The 20362-nt window shown below is 47.3% G+C and overlaps 2 protein-coding genes across 2 annotated transcripts in view; both read right to left on the bottom strand.

Annotated features, from left to right (window-relative positions):
* LOC135908719 (uncharacterized) overlaps nt 1-9172 on the bottom strand; it is a 212176-nt gene extending 203004 nt beyond the window's left edge. Inside the window, exon 1 of the mRNA XM_070536551.1 lies at nt 9090-9172. The gene's annotated coding sequence lies outside the window, so the exon portion shown is untranslated. The remainder of the gene's footprint in view (nt 1-9089) is intronic.
* A 1651-nt stretch (nt 9173-10823) lies between these two features.
* The window catches only part of LOC135908708 (uncharacterized), an 834911-nt gene continuing 825372 nt past the window's right edge, over nt 10824-20362 (bottom strand). Inside the window, exons 29-30 of the mRNA XM_070536550.1 lie at nt 11649-11711; nt 10824-10829 (exon numbers count right to left, since the gene is read on the bottom strand). Coding sequence (XP_070392651.1) covers nt 10824-10829; nt 11649-11711 — 69 coding nt within the window. The remainder of the gene's footprint in view (nt 10830-11648; nt 11712-20362) is intronic.

Genomic DNA, 20362 nt, shown 5'->3' with positions numbered 1-20362 from the left:
TGTTTGACTCCGTTTTTCCGCTGGACTAGAACGGCACCGAGGCCGAGGCTACTGGCGTCAGTATGGATTTCTGTATCGGCGTACTCGTCGAAGTGCGCAAGTACCGGCGGCGACTGCATGCGTCGTTTGAGTTCTTCAAATGCGTCGGCCTGCGGCGTTTCCCACTTGAACTCAACATCACATTTAGTTAGACGTGACAACGGCTCGGCGATGCGTGAAAAGTCCTTGACAAAGCGCCTGTAGTAGGCACACATGCCAAGGAATCTACGCACTGCCTTCTTGTCGGTGGGCTGCGGGAACGTTGCGATAACAGCTGTTTTCTGCGGGTCGGGGCGTACTCCGGATTTACTGATGACGTGGCCTAGGAACAGAAGCTCGTCATAAGCGAAGCGACATTTTTCTGGCTTCAAAGTGAGCCCTGATGACTTGATTGCCTCTAGTACTGTGGCAAGCCGCCTAAGGTGATCGTCAAAATTTCCGGCTAATACAACGACGTCATCCAAGTAAACGAGACAGGTCTGCCATTTCAATCCCGCTAAAACCGTGTTCATCACGCGCTGAAACGTTGCAGGCGCCGAGCACAGTCCGAATGGCATGACCCTGAACTCGTAGAGGCCGTCTGGCGTGATGAAGGCAGTCTTTTCGCGATCTCTCTCGTCGACTTCTATTTGCCAGTAGCCAGACTTGAGGTCCATCGACGAGAAGTATTTAGCGTTGCAGAGCCGATCCAATGCGTCGTCTATCCGTGGAAGGGGGTATACGTCCTTCTTCGTGATCTTGTTCAGATGACGATAATCGACGCAGAAACGTAGGGTTCCGTCCTTTTTCTTCACTAAAACAACTGGAGACGCCCACGGGCTTTTCGACGGCTGGATGATGTCGTCGCGCAGCATTTCGTCGACTTGTTGTCTTATAGCTTCGCGTTCTCGCGTCGAAACTCGGTAAGGGCTCTGGCGTAGTGGTCGAGCGCTCTCTTCGGTGATTATGCGATGCTTTGTGACTGGTGTTTGTCGAATCTTTCATGACGTCGAAAAGCAGTCTTTGCATCGTCGAAGCAGACTTCTGAGCTGTTGCTGCTTAATCACGGGGAGACTTGGATTTATGTTGAAGTCTGGCTCGGGAACTGCGGTCGTCGGGGTAGATGCAACAGAATCCGAGAGGACAAAGGCATCGCTGGTTTCCTGTATTTCCTCGATGAATGCGATCGTCGTGCCCTTGTTGATGTGCTTGAACTCCTGGCTGAAGTTTGTCAGCAACACTCTCGTGTTTCCTCCGTGCAGTCGAGCGATCCCTCTTGCGACGCAAATTTCACGGTCTCGTAGTAGACGTTGGTCGCCTTCAATGACGCCTTCTACGTCAGAGGGTGTTTCGGTGCCGACCGAAATAACGATGCTGGAGCGAGGCGGGATGCTCACTTGATCTTCGAGCACGATCAAGGCGTGGTGGCTACAAGGGCGCTCCGATGGTATCGCTTGATCTGCCGACAGCGTTATTGACTGCGACTTCAGATCGATGATGGCGCCGTGTTGGTTCAGGAAGTCCATGCCGAGAATGACGTCTCGTGAACACTGTTGCAGGATAACGAAGGTGGCAGGGTAAGTCCGGTCATGAATGGTAATTCTTGCCGTGCAGATTCCATTCAGCGTAATGAGGTGTCCTCCAGCGGTTCGAATTTGAGGGCCTTCCCATGCAGTCTTAACCTTCTTCAACTGGGCGGCGATGTGTCCACTCATGACGGAGTAATCAGCCCCTGTGTCGACTAAGGCGGTAACTGCGTGGCCGTCGAGTAGTACGTCGAGGTCGGTGGTTCTTTGTCTGGCGTTGCAGTTGGGTCTTGGCGTCGGATGACGGCTGCGTCGTGTTAAGCTGAAGCTGGAACGTCGCGTCGTCAGGTTGTCTTTCGCCGTCGTATTCTTTACTTCCAGACTTCGTCGGGACGGCGGCGTGTCGTTTTATCGTCGAGGTAGTTTCTTCGGCGTCTTCGTCGGCGGCGGAGGATCTTCGTCAGTTCGACGAACAGCAACCGCACCTCCATCGGTTGCTGCTTTTAGTTTTCCGGATATGGGCTCGCTGACCGGCCCCGAGCTGGGCCAGTGTATGGTCGGCGCAGCGGCGACAGGTAGCGGCCTGGTGACGGCGAACGGGATGGTCGTCGAGCGCTCCATTGAGTAGCGGCGAGGTAGTCGGCGATGTCGCGTGGGCGCTCTCCAAGCTGTGGACGCGGCGCGTTGACGGCGAAACCTCGCAGTCCCATTTCCCGATATGGACATCGTCGGTAGACGTGACCCGCTTCCCCGCAGTGGTAGCAGAGCGGGCGGTGGTCAGGAGCGCGCCAAACGTCGGTCTTCCTCGGGTAGGTGCGCTGGGCGACGGGTGGGTGCGTTGGCGGCGGCGGCGGCGGACGACGGAATTGCGGCGTTGCAGCACCCTGGCGCGGTCGCGCAGGGGGGCCTTGACGGCGGGCGACGGCGGCGGCGTAGGTCATTGCCTCCGGCTGCGGTGATTTTGGTTCCACCTCAGGAACTCCAAGGGATCGGTGCACCTCTTCTTTCACGATGTCGGCGATCGAGGCCACTTGAGGCTGCGACGAAGGCAAGACCTTGCGCAGTTCTTCGCGCACAATGGCCCTGATGGTCTCGCGCAGATCGTCTGTGGCCAGTGATTGAATTCCTGCGTAGTGGGTAGAGCTCGTACGGCGGTTGAATTGCCGGTTCCGCATTTCGAGTGTCTTCTCAATGCTGGTTGCCTCGCGAAGGAATTCTTCTACGGTCTTCGGTGGGCTTCGTACCATTGCGCCGAAAAGTTCTTCCTTCACACCACGCATGAGAAGGCGGACTTTCTTCTCTTCGGGCATATCCGGGTCGGCGTGGCGGAAGAGACGTTTCATTTCTTCCGTGAAGATAGCAACGTTCTCGTTCGGTAGCTGCACTCGGGCATCCAGCATGGCTTCGGCCCTTTCCTTGCGCACGACGCTCGTAAAGGTGCGCAGGAAGCCACTACGGAAGAGGTCCCATGTCGTTAAGGTCGACTCCCGGTTCTCAAACCACGTTCTGGCGGCGTCTTCTAAGGCGAAGTAGACATGCCGCAGCTTGTCGTCGGAGTCCCAGTTGTTGAATGTCGCGATTCGCTCGTAGGTCTCCAGCCAGGATTCCGGGTCTTCAGTCGCTGCTCCATGGAAGGTCGGTGGGTCCCGGGGTTGTTGTAAGATAACGGGGGACGCTGGGGCAGCCATTGAGGTTGTCTCGACCAGGATCTTCTTTGTCGCCTCAGGTAGAAGTCCGTGCTCTGGGGACAGTCCTTGCAGTCTGCGGCTAGCACGGTGGTCTTGGGCGGTGTCGGTTTTGTCCTCGGGCTTCGGGCTTGGATCGCGGCTTTGTGGGGGCGTTCGGTACATGAACGCACTAGCACCTCCACCAGATGTCACGTGGTAGTGACGGTGAAGAAAGAACACAGTAGCAGTACTGTGAAAGACAAAACTAGATTTTATTGGGCGAACCTGTGCCCACAAAACAGGATACACTTAAAGCACAACGATAGCAGCGAACACAGTCGGCGATCGTCGAAAATCTGATCAGCGGGTCAAGTGCGTCGGCTTTTATAGAGCAGTCGTCGAATTTTCCAGACTAATCGTTCGGACCCGTGTGCCTTCCACAAAGTTCTGCACCATTCGCGTTACGCGATGAAATCAGAAAACACAAGGTTCGGCGACAACAGACAGCCAGGTAGAAGCATCGATAACTTTCCAGAAACATCGGATACATTCAGGCGCGTCCCTCGCTGTGCGATTACAGTTGTTAAGCGGCGAAACGTGGTCCCCCGATAAAGATAAGTACACGTGTCAATATGTTGTGGTGATGACCGAATTGGTAGTAAATAGGAAAGTGTAAGTAGTGCTCTGCGTTGCTGTAAGGAAGGCTCACTGCAGTCAATATATAAACTTTGGACAGGCGGTGTTCTGTAGGCAGCGCTCGTCAGTCGTGGGACAAGATTGTTAACTGGATCATGTCGCTTAATGTAGGACTGCCTAGCTGCACCATAAACTGCACTACCGTAGTCGAGAATGCTACGTGCAAGAGACCGGTATATACGTAATAGTTAGTGTCCAGTCACATAGCTGTGAATGTTGCACCATGGTGGCAACCTTCGGTCAGATCTCCAATGCTTGTGCGATAAAACCTTAATCATATTTAGTGCTTTATTTGCTTTTATTTTAGTTGCATTTATGTGGACAAGGAAATTCAGTTTTGTGTCAGAAGTTACGCCTAAAAATTTATAGTCTTCATGGACCGGCAGCGTTGCACCATATAATGTGAGAACTGGAGTGCAGTGTAAACCTCGCTTCTGGGAAACGAGAACTGTAACAGTTTTGTGTGTTGAAAAACGGAAACCATTTTTGTCAGCCCATTGAGTCAGATTATTTATCGTTATTTGTAGTTTTCTTTCGCAGGCGGCTAGATTTGAAGCGCGGCAAGGCACTTGCAAATCGTCGACATATAATGAGTGCATTACAGATGATGGGATGATTTTATTATCAGAGTTCATTTTGACTATGAAAAGTGTCGTGCTTAGAATGCAACCTTGTGGAACGCCATTTTCTTGTGTAAATGTGCATGAAAATATTGTGCCGAGAAGTACTTGAACCGTTCTATTTGACATGAAATCACATAGACAATTTCGCATTCTGCCGTGAATTCCCAGGTCAGCCAGGTCTCTTAGGATTCCATATCACCACGTCGTATCATAGGCCTTTTCTAAATTGAAGAAAACGGTCAGACAATATTGCTTGTGTAGAAAGGTGTCACGTATTTCCTGTTCTAGTCGCACGAGATGGTGAATGGTGGAGCAACCCTTTTTGTATCCGCACTGGTGCACATCTATTAGGCGTCTTGTTTCAAGGATAAATGTGAGTCTTATGTTAATGATGCTCTCATAGGGTTTTATTAGACAGGTTGGTAATGCAATGGGACTATAGCTACAAGGGGATGTCGCGGGTTTACCAGGTTTTACTAAAGGCATTACTACCGCTTCTTCCAATCTGTAGGCATTACCACAGACTCCCATATCTTACTGAAAAACTTAAAAAATGCTCTCACCAATGCTTGGGACAGGTGTGCCAGCATAGGGTAGTGCACACGGTCAATACCTGTTGCCGTTTTTTTACCGACAGAGAGAACTCTGTTCAATTCATGTGTTGTGAGAGTGTTATACATTTCAGCTGAGGTCCCAGTGGTGGGCAGTGTCTGTTTCTCCGCCGATTCTTTATATTTTAAGAATGAATTTGAATAGTGTGCCGAGCTGGAGATGTTGTAAAAGTGTGTACTTAATGAGTTGGCCTGGTCCTGTAGTGTTATATTTGTGCCTGGGCATGTAAGTAGTGGTATTGTGTAAGATGAGTACTCTGCTCTAAATTTCCGCACCTGGTCCCATATTCGTTTCGATGTTACCGTACTATTAATTGAAGAGATGTATTTTTGCCATGATGATGTTTCAGCATGTCTACGAATGAACCGTGCTTTGGCTTTGGCTTGTTTGAAGGTTAACAGGTTGCTATAGGTGGGGTACTTTCGTAAGATTCCCCAGACCTTATTTTGTGCTATTTTAGCGTCGGTGCACTCCTTCGTCAACCAGGGATTTAGCTTTTTGTGCACAATACCCGATGAATGGGGTATGGCCTTTTCTGCCGCACAGATTATAACCTCAGTGATTTTTTTTTAAGTTTGTCAATACTTAGCTGTGGCGAAAAGGCATCTTCCAGTATCGCGTTTTCCATAGAAACCTGCCAGTCAGCGAGCTGTATTTTCCATCGGCGTGGTCTAGTTACTAAGGTTTGTGGTGATGGTAGGCGTTTGATCAGTGCGGGTAAGTGATCGCTACCATATGATGTGTCGAGAGCTACCCATTTAAAATCAGTAAAAGGAGAGGGCGAACAAAAAGCTAAATCTAAACAACTAGATGTGCGGGAAGCCGGTGAGAAGTAAGTTGGCGCACCTGAGTTTAAAAGACAAATATTATTTGACAGAACAAAATATTCAACGATTTGCCCCCTTTGGTCAATTTTAACACTGCCCCAAAGAGTACAATGAGCATTAGATCTCCTACTAAGACAAATGGCTCCGGTTACGGATCTGCTAGATTTTCTAAGTCTTTAGTAGTAAAATGTGTGTGAGGTGGAATAAACAGTGAACAAATGGTGATGGGTTTGTAAGATAGAATAGTAATAGCTACAGCCTCTAAAGATGTTTTCAATTGGACATTTCGGTTAGGAGTGCCGCCGTGCACAAATGTAGCCACTCCACCTGGCAACCGGCTGGAACATTCGCGGTTCCGTCGGACAATGGTGCAACCTTTGAGAATTTGATTATTTTTTGGACCAAGGTTTGTTTGCTGGAGACATACTGAAACTGGTGAAAAGCTTCTGATGATGTCTTTGATGTCACCTAGATTACACAATCTAGGTAACATGAGACCTCTACAATTCCAATGGATAATAAAAGCCATTTTGAATTTCAAAGGTAAGAAATGGCACTACCGGAAGAATAGGAGGTGATATGTTAGGTGACGGGTTGAAAAAGGCTAATACAAATGGGCGATAACCTTTAGGTTATCGCTTTCTTATTTTTAATAGTTATTGAGATTTTGTCCCTCTTACCGCGCTCAAGAGAGCGCTTGTCCTTCGGTTCCAATGACACCGGGGTTTTTGTGTCGACCTCCATCGCTCTCTCTGAGGCGCTGAAGGACCAAGAGTTTGGCGCCGAGTCACATGTCTCGGGCCTTGGGGTTCGCTTGATCTTAGGGCCCTGCGGGACTGGTGTCTGCAAGGTCTTTGAAGAGGATGGAGCAGCGCCGGCTGCTTCCACCACGGGGGCGGGAGGGGTCACTGCGGGACCACTAAGCGTGGTCTTGGAGGACTCCTGAGGTCTCTGTGACGCTGCCCCACCTGTGTCACATCGGCATAACTTCTTCGCGGAAGGTACAATAGCCGCTATCTGGCTTCATAAAACGAGATTTTTTCCTTAACAGTTAGTGCAATCACTTCTTTTTTATTTTTTCCAGCAAGGGCAGGACCGCGAGTAAGCTGGATGATCTCCTTTACAGTTAACACAATGTGGCGAAGAGATGCAGTTGTCTGTTTGGTGATCATTGGAGCTGCATTTAGCATAGGTTCCTTGGACTCGGCACGCATGTGAAGCATGTCCGAACCTTTGGCACTTAAAACATCGCCTGGGGTTCGGGATATATGGTCTCACATTGACTTTAACATAACCTGCATCGAGTGAAGTAGGCATTTCGCTTGTTCCAAAGGGGAGTATAACATGTTTGGTGGGGATTTCTTGGTTGTTTCTGCGGATTACTATTCTTTGTACTTTTGTCACATTTTGTGCTTGGAAACCCTGAAGGAATTCCTCATCGCTGAATTCAATAAAGTCATCTTCAGATATCACTCTCCGGCTTGTGTTGAGTGTTCTATGTGGTGAAATTGTCACTGTGGCATCGCCAATGCTGGTAAGGTCAGTGAGCTTCTCTGCTTGGTCTTTATCATTCAATTCTAGGAGGAGGTCCCTGCTAGATATTTTGGAGGCTTTGTACGTCGGTCCGATTTTTTCTTTCAGGCATTTGGCTACAAGGAATGGTGAGGGTTTTCTTACTGGCATGTTGCTTTCGCTGTGTACTACATAGTACTTGGGGAAGGATGGAGCGTTGCTCCGAAAGGAGAGATGGAATGGCACTTCAGTGCGGCATCTTTTCAGACGCAGATCATAGACGACAGAGGTTTCTGCTGCCATAGAAAATGAGTATGTTCGGCAACAGCGCCGACCGCCCACCACGGAGCCCAATGAGGGGACGCGACAGAGCTTGTGTACAAGCCTGCACGACGCCAGCCGTAAGCCGTCGCTATAACCAAATATGGTGTACCCAAGGTAAGATAGCCACACAAGGTTAACCCTTGCCGCCGTGGAGAAAGAAGTAAATGGAAGAGAGAAGAAGACAGGATAGATCAAAAAGTGAGAGATAAAGACGAAGGTTTGGGGAGAGAGAGCCATGAAGAGGCGACTGCCGATTTCCCCCGGGTGGGTCAGTCCGGGGGTGCCGTCTACGTGAAGCAGAGGCCGAAGAGGTGTGTTGCCTCCACCGGGGGCCTTAAAGGTCCACACACTCGGTCTCAGCTCAAAACCCAGGATCCCCCTTTCGCCGGACACGGCTAAGCCGCACACGGCTACACGCGGGAGGGTCCAACCCTCATGTGCTCGGGTACGTGGTGTCGCAACACACCAAACGCCTGCTTACGCAGACGGCCCTGTGGGGATATCAGTTAATTGCTGAGTGTACTGTACCTTGTTTTCCGATTACATTTCCAATGTCGGAAACAAAGACATCCAATATATGTGAACTGATGATGCTGTGCTACATAGTCACACCAACTACAAGCACCTACCGCGTAGTACCGTCCCCGTCAAAATCATAGAAGGGCGTATACAATGCGAAAGTTTTGGAGGGCCTACAACGCACGCCTAAACTACAAACTTTATGGAAATGCAATGTACAACTGAAGTTCACCTTTAGAGACGTTCTAGAGACATCCGACATTTTGTCCGCTGTACGTCTGATGAATGAATTAAATGACTGTTCAATGAACATTCAGAAATTTGATGCCAGTGCACGTCCATTAGATTTTTGTGCATTTAAAAGATAATGGTCACCCCATTTTTGCTGGATGTTTGGGTCAATCCGGCACATCTATTGGATGTTTGTTGCTATCGGGCTAGCTGATATCCACGGGGCTGTATTTATAAGGACTGTTTGAATCGTTCTCTACTTTATAATAAAGAAATGTTGCATATGTAATGAATTCGGAGACTACATGTAAAACATTTGCACACTCAGAAACTTCTTATTGAACCAACGCCGTCTCTGGCAATATGGGCATCTTGACGTTTTGCCGTCACATGTTCTCGCTAGGCTCCCCGCGAACAAACTTTGGTAATACGGCCACTATTGTGTACCGTCTGCCCATACAGTTAACGATGCCAAGTCGAAAACTTATACATTGCTTTAGCTAATGTCTGTACGAAATATCGAATGCTCCATACCCCTTTGACGGTATGATGGCCATGCTTCTTGATGAACTCGCGAAACGCTTCGCCACACTGGTTTTCTGCGGTTGATAGCCATACTGATGCTGCCTGTTTAAAAAAAAAGAAAGTAATCAGGACACTGTGAAGTATGACAGTGGTCTTGAAGAAGTCAATTTATTAACTCGGGTAATTATTTGTGCTTTTGCTGGGTCATACTGAAGGTAGGGTAACATGTGTATGTATGTATACAGACAACTGCGAAAATGATCCTGCATTGCACGTTTAAATTGCTCAATAACCACATCTAACTGCGTCTTTTGGCTTTCATTGTTCATCAGAAAATGTTGCCATGCACTTATAACCCTCTGCGTGGTGCTCCATATCTATTCCGAACTAGAAACACTAAACAGCTGCTCCAAACATCTCTAAGAACACCTGATCCACAAGCGCTGTGGGGCACGGAAATGGCAACGTTCGTGAGAAACGCCGCCAAGTTGCTGGTTTCTTGCTTTGCAGTGACCACAAAAAGTCTTCATTCGTTCTCATTGTTTCGTGGTAATTTGCATCACTGTGCCTATCACATGTGGCAGGATGTGCGGAAAGCAGAACACAAAGTGGTACCGACCGTCACTGGCTTGATCTGATGTAACACTTGCTGATACAAAACGAGCAAAGAAACTTCCCCTCCGTAGTACCCACGCAATGTCCCATATTCAAAGAGCAAAAGCCTCCGCATTTTCTTTCTCGCAGCCGATCTTACCAGCGCCTGCGCGCCAACCTCGGTCGACTCCTGAAATACCACGCCCCACTGTACTGCCTAGCAATTGTAATGTCACCTGGGCCACAGATCTTGAAAGGCAACTGTGACGGGTACATGGTCCGCCGTGGGTCGAGAGGGGCGCATTCCACTGGAGGTGACGTGGTCGGCGGCGTGCGCCCGTCTGGACCGCTGTTTCTTGGAAGCCATCTGCGATGGGTACTGAGTCCGCCGCACGTTGTTTTCGCGGCTCGTTGATGCGAGTGGTAGCGCGAAGGTCAGTTCCTGTTACCGTGCTTAGTCACTCCAGCGTTTTGACAGCGGGTTTCTGCGGTCCTCGTTTGAAATGTGTTCGTCTTTGCTTGAACGCGTGACGTGGTGCTCGTTAATTTGGTTAGTATGCCTATGCTTACAACTTTATACCGCCAATAAAACTACTATCCTTCGTATAGCTTCGTATCCTACTATGCTTCGGTTATTCAGCCATCCTTCGTATAGCTATGCAGTAATTTGCCATTACAATCGATGCATCATCTTTCAGGCGAAACTGCGACATTTTTTTACTACCCCTTTCACTGTACACATTGCTGGACACGTGCAGCCCAACTGGCACAGAGTGCTATGGGGAACCAGCGCTGGCCAGGAGGCGCTACGACATTTTTCATGCGTTACTAAAATATGCTGAAACCGTCCGATAGGGAGGCTACGAAGATGGCACGACATATTTAGCGATAAGAAACGTGCGCCTGTATCAATGTTTGTCTCGCCCGATGCGGCCAGCCAAGTTCTGTCCATGGCCATGCGCGCAGCGTAGAGCGCATGCGCTGCTACGTCCTAGCATGTCGGTTCCCTGCCGTTTGAGGAGCCGTGAAAAGTGTGACTCAAGACAATCGGTGAATTTGCTGACACGAAATCACTGCGTGTGCTACTCGAAACTGTCTCTACCGCTCGCTAGGCTGTGTGTTACGGCGCTGCTGTCGGCACGCGAAGCTTCAGCGCTGGTTGCCCATGCAATCTGCGAAATACCACGGATGCCGCTTCCAACGATGGGCTACGTAACTAGCGGGACGAAATATTGCGCAATCTGCGAGCGCGTGTCAAACTGCATCCTTCCACGCAGTGACCAAGCAAGCGCCTGGTGTCGAAGCATGACATTGCGCATGCACGCCCTTTCTCTCTTTTGTGCCGGTCGAGTATACACGCCCACGTCTGACAGGCATGGTGCTGGAATCGCGATAGGTGCAAAATATTACGCCAGGACATAGGTATCTGAGCGGCTCTACGCTGAGACGCAAACAGTGCTGCATGCGACATCTGCGGCGCGGAAGAGAACATCGAACATTTATTCTGCCATTGTCACCAATTTCAGTCGGCAAGACAAACATTACCTAATGCATTGCGACGACTGCTTACGGCCGTTGTATGTGCAGGTTCTACTTGAAGACCGTCACCATCACTCGTCGGTTCACAAAGCCATAAAGGCACTTTTGTCTTACTTGAGGGCGACTGGCCTAGGTGAACTCCTTTGACTTGATCAGGCCCTCCGCATGCGTGCGCGAGCTCACCGCGGCTTTCCTCCCCCTCGCCTCCCTCTATCTTACGTTTCTACTTCCACTTTTCCGTCCCCCAGAGTAGGATAGCCAACCAGACGCACTTCTGGTTAACATCCTGCTTTCTCTCTTTATTTCATCTACCGCCTACTGAGCTACTTCGAGGGCCCACAATTACAGCAAGATTATTAGCGCAAGCTTTCACTCGTATCTCGCGTTGTTATAGGCACATCTTACAGTCGTAATGTTACACGCAGCATTACTCACCTCAACGCTCATATTGAGGAAGTGGGTCTTGTCCGGTGACTCTCTTAGCAACGAGCCCAGCTTCTGCGTAATTTTAGGCAGTATTCAATATTAAAATCTGTGTGATTTTCAATTGTGAAGCAAGCTTTACATGCCGATCTCAGTAAAAGTCATCATTTAATGGGAAGATACCCAATCCGCCTATAGAACAGACTACAATATAATTATAGACTATTCGTCTATAAACTGCTATACACAGATATACTTGTAGAATACGTGGAGAAAATAAAGACCACGTTCAGAACTTCATCTGTCAGAGAACGTCAAACTTGGTGGCCCTGTTCCTTAAAATTGCTCGAAAACATCCCTTACAAAACATTCTGAAGCATTCGTTTGTTGTTGATGATCACTGACGACTGTGTACACCAGTACGTTAAATGAAAAGCAGTTGCGCGGGGACCTACAGCGGCACCAATAGAGCATGTAAGTATGAATATCTGTGAGTCGCAGTTTCTTTAATTAGGGTAAGTTATCCAGTGGAAGGATATGGCAATGGTCTACAATGTGACAGAAGAACGGCAGTGAGAGCTGGAGTCATTACAGGAGCGCTTGCGCAGCGCTGCAGACATACTCAGATCATTTCTGCGCAGTATTTTTTTTTCTTAGTTTTACTTGAAGTGACGCTGTCGCTTCGGCGCCGCACTTAAAGCACATGAGATGAAAGTTAAAAAAAGAACGTGGTCAGTACTTCTCACTTCACTTCGCGTTCTTCACAACGCTACCATTATTTTTGGCTGTATATATGCGGAACGCAGACGTTGCCCCTGGTACATGACTTAGCAAGAAGATAAATGCGGTCCGCACGCATTGCACGAAGAGGTGGACACGAAGCTTCCTTGTGGTAGCTACATGTGGTCATACCGAAAGTACTGACATGTCTGATATTACATTATCGTATCGGGCCAGTCAAATGAAAAAAAAATAATATTTAGAAAAATAAAACCTTAACCGACTGGGAAACACTTCAGCGTGCATCATTTTGTGTATGCGAATTGTAACCCTGACTCAATAGAAGAGAGAGAAATGAAGCACGAAAGACAGGTTGGTTAACGGGTAGACAAACGGGTTCCAAACTGGAAAGCCGAGGCCTATACTTCTGAGGTTCGCTCACTTCAAAAGCAAAGATCTTGTCCTTTCTTCGGCTCGTAAGTTCAAAGGTACGTGCTATGCCGTTGCACAAGATCTCGCCCCAAGCACGCGCCTTGCCCAGAAACGCCTCCTCGAGTTTGGAAGGGCCCGTAAACTGCCGTTCAAGTTGCGACATGAAAAGCTTATAGTAGGTGAAAAAACCTACTACTTCGACCACACTACTAACCAGGTCATTGAGGAACGCCTTTCGCCATCATTGAGACCAAAATGTACACCGCAACCACAGAAGTGTCAGCGTTTATTATTCCTGCTCGCTAACATTCGAAGTGTTGTTCCCAAGCATGATGCACTGTGCAGTCTAATAGGCTCACCTTCTTGCGATGTCTTACTACTAACAGAAACATAGCTTAACACATCAATCGATGATACCGAAATTCTCCCTTACCTCTCGCATTTTGACATTTTTCGGACAGATAGGCCTGATAACTCACGCGGTGGGGGTGCATTAATCGCCACTAAGCGTAACCTACATTGTTCACTTGTAAACCTCTCTTCACAACTGGAAATCATTTGGATTCGATGCATTGCTACACACCCGCACATTCTGATTGGTATTTGCTGTCGGCCTCCTAGTACCGACAGTTCTTTCACGCCTTTGTCACTAACTTCCCACTCCCTCATGTAATGCCTCAACAGAGACCATTGAGGAAATGAATAAATGATTAAATAAATAAATAAATAAATAAATAAATAAATAAATAAATAAATAAATAATAAACATCCTCTTTGCTACCTTGCACTGGGGTAGGGAGAGGGGAGATGTCACCCAAAAATTGGAGGACGCTTAAGCTTCGCCTTCAAGAGTGGAACGCGATAGCGTTATCGCACCCCGTTCGCACCACCTACCCCAACGCGCTACGCCAGCCAAACGTCGCCGTCGGCACAGATAGCCGGGCCCCGGCGCGCCATGAAGGCGGACGCGATCATGGGGCGAGTGGCGCGCCTCGTGTCGGGGCAGCGCCGTACATTGCGAGGATGGGGTCTTTTGTTTTTGCCTCAAGATGGCTCTGCGTGTGCGCAGAGCGCAGAAGAAATTTAGCAGAAACGTACTTCGCTACTCGTGAAACTGCGACTTCTGTAAGTTACATGGTCATAATTACCGATATACACCGCAGCATAACTTTCTACTGCACGTTTCTAAGGCAACACCGCATTCACTCGAGGCGATTTTGTCCCGTTTTGAAGGAACGAACTCGTGGCTGAGTGGTAGAGTCTCCGTCTCACACTCCGGAGACCCTGGTTCGATTCCCACCAGCCCATCTTGCAAGACGTTTTTATTTATGAAGTGCCACCTGGGATTTATCGCTCACGGCCAACACCGCGGACACCGACACTGACGCCGACGACACCGGGTTTTCTGCGACACGCACTCCTTAACGCTGTCGCGTTAATACGAGTTTCCAGCGCTTGCTATAAGTTTCAATTGCCATCGAACGACAGAGCTGTGTGGGCGTCGCTACAGAATAGTGGTACAGGACCACTAGGACCACACAGGACCAGGGGCGTAGCCAGGGGGGGGGGCTTATGGGGCTTCAGCCCCCCCCGAAATGTTTTCGTGCTGTCCATGCACCGCCGACCAAAGCGACCCCCGGCGCCGGAAATCACTCCGGATTTTGTCTAGAATGTCTTTTTGACGCTCGAAAAGACATTTAACCGCGAAGATTGCGAACTCGGGCTGGATTTCGTGGCAACGCCCATACACCGGCAGTCATATAATGCCAAGCAGTCCCATCCGAGCACAAAGTTTCAAGGGCGCTTTGATGGTGAGCGGGCTCACCGCGGCATCTCACTGAGGCCACGGAATCTATGGAGTGCATGGATATCAATTGCGAAACAATATGGGTATAAATCGCATAAGCTCTTGATGTGAAACGTCCATTGACATTTCCAAAAATTGTGTTTTAAATTTTCAATTGCGCAACTTTGTGGGTTTAATGTTGTTATAAACATTTGACGCCAAAGGTCCATTGACTTTTCTAAAGTCTTACATCGGAACATACAACGAGACAAGCCAAATCAACACACTAGCAGACGAGTTGACAAAGCACGCAGCGAGGTCCAATGAGACGATGCGTTGGGGTGGTTCATTTGTGCCGTCATGGCACATAAAAAAATATCAACATTTTTTTTAACCTACGCCAGAACATCCATGTCAAGACACTAAAGCCAGGCAAAGTAGCTACGTTCTTATTTATTTTTTTCTATTTTGACTTTTATTCGCCGAGGACACATTGAGCCTCTTCAATTTTTTTTTTGTTCTCGCTACCCTACCCGCGGGCTGCCAGAGCGAGCCAGAGCGCATATGTTTTTCTCGTATGGCCCCGACCACCGCGCGGTACACTTCGGTGGGCGTTCGGTTTGCTCTGGCCGAGTGGAATTTCACCTGACAGAGTTTTGGAAGCTTTCTGGCTAGCAGACGAGAAAAAAAATGGTTGCTTGCCGTCATCACTGCGGGGACTCGAAGATTGCACCGCGTTCATTGAGCGGAACCTTTCCGGAAAGTCTTGTTTCGCCGCTGTAGGATACTGAGCAGTATGCGTATTGTTCTCAGTGGGCCAATCGTCTCATGTTTTCTTCGGTATTAATTCCGTAGCCCCATTAGCTGCCCGATGTAGGCATTAGATTCTGGCCAACATACTTTCCTATGCGTTCTTTTTTTCATTTCGGTGCCTCCGCCCCACAGAAAAAAAATACATTGTTGCGGCGCAGCGAATTGTCGCATGGTGAAAGTTCGATTTTGATACTTCTTTTGCGGAAAGTAATGGGCGATGGGACGCTTCAGTTTCCGGATACGTTTATTATATTATTGCGAAAGCAATTATATGGACACTCCAGGCGCATTCCTGCCATCGCCGTCGCCTATAAAGTCCAAGGGTGATAAAATCGTGACCACGCGCTGCATACTGTATGTGCGAGTGAAAGCGTAGGAGGGGAGGTGGGATGGGTGAGCCGAAGATGGTGGCTCAGTCTTGTATGCGCAAATGAGAAAAGCGGGGAGCAAGCGCGCCGCCTTCCATCGCGCGCAATACATCGGGGGGAGTGGATGGAATGGGGGCAGAATCTAGGATTCTGTGAATCTATGATTGTGCAACATGTTTATTTGCCTTGTTTGACGCATTACATACAGTTACTTTTTCTTACATACATAGACTCATTGGAGACTTATACGTATACCTAAATATCTTGTTGCTAGGTTTTGTGTATACATGCAGTGAACTTTGTTTGCAGTGACAGTTTTTTGTTCTTTGTCAAGCCGTATTTTCGCCTTTGTATACCCATTGTATCTCTGCATTTCTAATGTAGGAGGGCGAGTCAAATGAAAGTGCGCCTACCCTAACCGCGCAAAATGGTTCGGTTCATTATCTGCGAGGCATGCGCGTAGGAGAACGGCATGTCTCATTTACAAAAGTGACACGCAGGTGTGAAGATAACTGTTCTTTAATGCTCTCATACACTGGGTTGAATATGATTGCGTCGCATGATGGCTACTTCAAAAGTTGAACAGCTCGGTGTCGCGAAGTTTTTGACAGCTAAAGGTGTTTCCAAAACAGAAATTAATCGCCGTATGGCTGCCGTTTACGTTGAACACGGCATTTCATTGAGCACTGTGAAGCGTTGGAACAAATGGTTTAAAGGACGTTGTAAAGACATTCCAAGACTGGGCCAAAACCATCGTGCAATCACCCCCCACACAATTTCAAAGGTTCATGAGCTGATGAAACAAGAAGCGAGCATAAGCATCGATGAACTGGCAGACCGTCTGAACATCAGTCCCGGTTCGGTTCACGCCATAATTCATGAGCTTCTCGGTTATCGGCTCTTTGGTGCGCAATGGATCCTCAAGATTTTGATCCATCGCGAGAAGACGGAGAAGTTTCGCACTGCCTTGACTCATCTGATCGGGTATCACAATGAGGATGACGACTTCTTGTTTGCATTTGTGATTGGGGACGAACCTTTATGGCACTACTACGAGCCTGAAACACGAAGGCAAACTTACAGTGGAAACATTCGAATTTACCACGCCCAAAGAAATGCAAAGGCCACCATTTCCGCTGGAAAGGTGTTGTTGACTTTTTTTTCGGTCGTCAGGGTCCATTACTGATGAAATTTGCTAAATCTTGAGAGGCTATCAATTGTTTCCGATATTGCGAAACGCCAGAACGGCAGTGTGTCGCAATCAAGAACGAACAACGTGGAAAATTGACGAATGGGGTCATCTTGTTCCACGACAATGCCTGTCCCCACGTCGCTTATGTGGTTAATACAAAGCTGGCAAAATTCAAGTGGGAAACGCTGCAGCATCCGCCATACAGCTCAGACCTGTCACCTTGCGACTTCTACATTTTGGGGCAGCCGAAAAAACAGCTCGAGGGAACCAGATACAGACTTTTTGAAGCAGCAACCCAAGGAATTTTATAAGACGGGAACCACGCGACTCGTTAGTCAATGGGACAAATGTCTAAATTCTCATGAATACTACTTTTAAAGAAAGTACCCCGTTGTTGGCTCACATTCATTTGACTTTCCCTCGTATATCTTGCAGAATTCCTGCTTTTTATGCGTGCCCTCTGTTGCGACTATGATTTCGGTGCAATTACTCACGATACACGACCGGTGACAGCTGCTCCTGCGTAATACATTAAAACAAATTACAGCGTCATTGAGATTTTTCACTGGTCATTGCATATATACAAGAATGTAAGCACGGTTCTTGAATGAGAAAGTTTTGTTAACATATTTGTCCTCAACTTGTTCAGTTCATTGCCTTTTAATTTTTCATATCAGTGGCATGCACTGCTTTCCTGGTTTCGAACTGATATAGTTCTAAAGTTCGTGTGATATTTTATTTAATTAAATAGACAAAAGTATGGAAGCATTGATACCAGTTATTTTGGGCAAAATTTTTGGCACATACGAGTATATTCTTTTATGAAAAAATACATATTTTATTGTTTTGACTGTGCGTAGCGTTCAAGAATTCGTTTGCAGCATCTTTGGCAATGACAATGCAGTTATGATTCACGGATTTGATCCCTTGACAAATTGTTAAGAGAAAGCTTTAGCTCGGGCCCAATCCGACGCGGCCTATTCAAATACTTGTAAAACGCAGAAACTCTTTTCTTAAATAATCCTGGTAATCGCTTTTGTTGAAATTCGTTGCATTTGAGAGAGAAAGGTAAATCCTAGTTCTGTTGGAAATACAACTTCGATTTAGGGCGTGAATTTTGTTCAAAATATTTTGAAAAATTCGAAAGTTTGAAAAAATAGACGCATGACGTTAACAAACTAATAGCTATGCATGAAGAACAGACATTGTGGTTCTGTAAACGGCATCTATTATAACAGTCAAAGCGGACAAGTTTGCTATGTCAATTTGTATCTTACGTGAATTGGTTACGTTGTGTACAAGGGTTCTGCACAAGCCGTAATTCCACAATACTAATTTTTTTTAGATTCATGTGTAACATATCCATTTTGTCCGCTGTAGATGTACTATTCGCAGAATTGTGTTATCATTTTTCATTGTTGAGTCACGGAGTTTTAAACTTGATAGTTTCGTTTTCTGAAAATGTTTGATTTGGCCAATTTTGAATAAATAATTGTCCACCGAAATGAAAAATTCGAAACCAGTAGTCACTAGAATTAAACTTTTTCTTTTAAATGCAACAAACCTCCTCAAATTTGGTAAAGTGGTTGCAGGGAAAAACGAATTCCCCTTCTACATGTATTTAAATAGGAGCACCCGAGCTAAAGCTTCCTCGAACAAAATTTCTGGCTACGCCAGTGGCCCCATATATATATATATATATATATATATATATATATATATATATATATATATATATATATATATATATATATATATATATATATATATATACATGGGGCCAGTGGCGTAGCCCCCCCCGAAGAAAATTTCTGGCTACGCCATTGCGGCTCACCCATCCCACCTCCCCTCCTACGCTTTCACTCGCACATACAGTATGCAGCGCGTGGTCACGATTTTATCACCCTTGGACTTTATAGGCGACGGCGATGGCAGGAATGCGCCTGGAGTGTCCATATAATTGCTTTCGCAATAATATAATAAACGTATCCGGAAACTGAAGCGTCCCATCGCCCATTACTTTCCGCAAAAGAAGTATCAAAATCGAACTTTCACCATGCGACAATTCGCTGCGCCGCAACAATGTATTTTTTTTCTGTGGGGCGGAGGCACCGAAATGAAAAAAAGAACGCATAGGAAAGTATGTTGGCCAGAATCTAATGCCTACATCGGGCAGCTAATGGGGCTACGGAATTAATACCGAAGAAAACATGAGACGATTGGCCCACTGAGAACAATACGCATACTGCTCAGTATCCTACAGCGGCGAAACAAGACTTTCCGGAAAGGTTCCGCTCAATGAACGCGGTGCAATCTTCGAGTCCCCGCAGTGATGACGGCAAGCAACCATTTTTTTTCTCGTCTGCTAGCCAGAAAGCTTCCAAAACTCTGTCAGGTGAAATTCCACTCGGCCAGAGCAAACCGAACGCCCACCGAAGTGTACCGCGCGGTGGTCGGGGCCATACGAGAAAAACATATGCGCTCTGGCTCGCTCTGGCAGCCCGCGGGTAGGGTAGCGAGAACAAAAAAAAAAATTGAAGAGGCTCAATGTGTCCTCGGCGAATAAAAGTCAAAATAGAAAAAAATAAATAAGAACGTAGCTACTTTGCCTGGCTTTAGTGTCTTGACATGGATGTTCTGGCGTAGGTTAAAAAAAATGTTGATATTTTTTTATGTGCCATGACGGCACAAATGAACCACCCCAACGCATCGTCTCATTGGACCTCGCTGCGTGCTTTGTCAACTCGTCTGCTAGTGTGTTGATTTGGCTTGTCTCGTTGTATGTTCCGATGTAAGACTTTAGAAAAGTCAATGGACCTTTGGCGTCAAATGTTTATAACAACATTAAACCCACAAAGTTGCGCAATTGAAAATTTAAAACACAATTTTTGGAAATGTCAATGGACGTTTCACATCAAGAGCTTATGCGATTTATACCCATATTGTTTCGCAATTGATATCCATGCACTCCATAGATTCCGTGGCCTCAGTGAGATGCCGCGGTGAGCCCGCTCACCATCAAAGCGCCCTTGAAACTTTGTGCTCGAATGGGACTGCTTGGCATTATATGACTGCCGGTGTATGGGCGTTGCCACGAAATCCAGCCCGAGTTCGCAATCTTCGCGGTTAAATGTCTTTTCGAGCGTCAAAAAGACATTCTAGACAAAATCCGGAGTGATTTCCGGCGCCGGGGGTCGCTTTGGTCGGCGGTGCATGGACAGCACGAAAACATTTCGGGGGGGGCTGAAGCCCCATAAGCCCCCCCCCTGGCTACGCCCCTGGCAATGGCGTAGCCAGAAATTTTCTTCGGGGGGGGCTACGCCACTGGCCCCATGTATATATATATATATATATATATATATATATATATATATATATATATATATATATATATATATATATATATATATGGGGC

This window comes from Dermacentor albipictus, chromosome 3, assembly GCF_038994185.2.
Source record: "Dermacentor albipictus isolate Rhodes 1998 colony chromosome 3, USDA_Dalb.pri_finalv2, whole genome shotgun sequence".
Taxonomy (NCBI): Eukaryota; Metazoa; Arthropoda; class Arachnida; order Ixodida; family Ixodidae; genus Dermacentor; species Dermacentor albipictus.
This window is presented reverse-complemented; position numbering and strand designations above follow the sequence as displayed.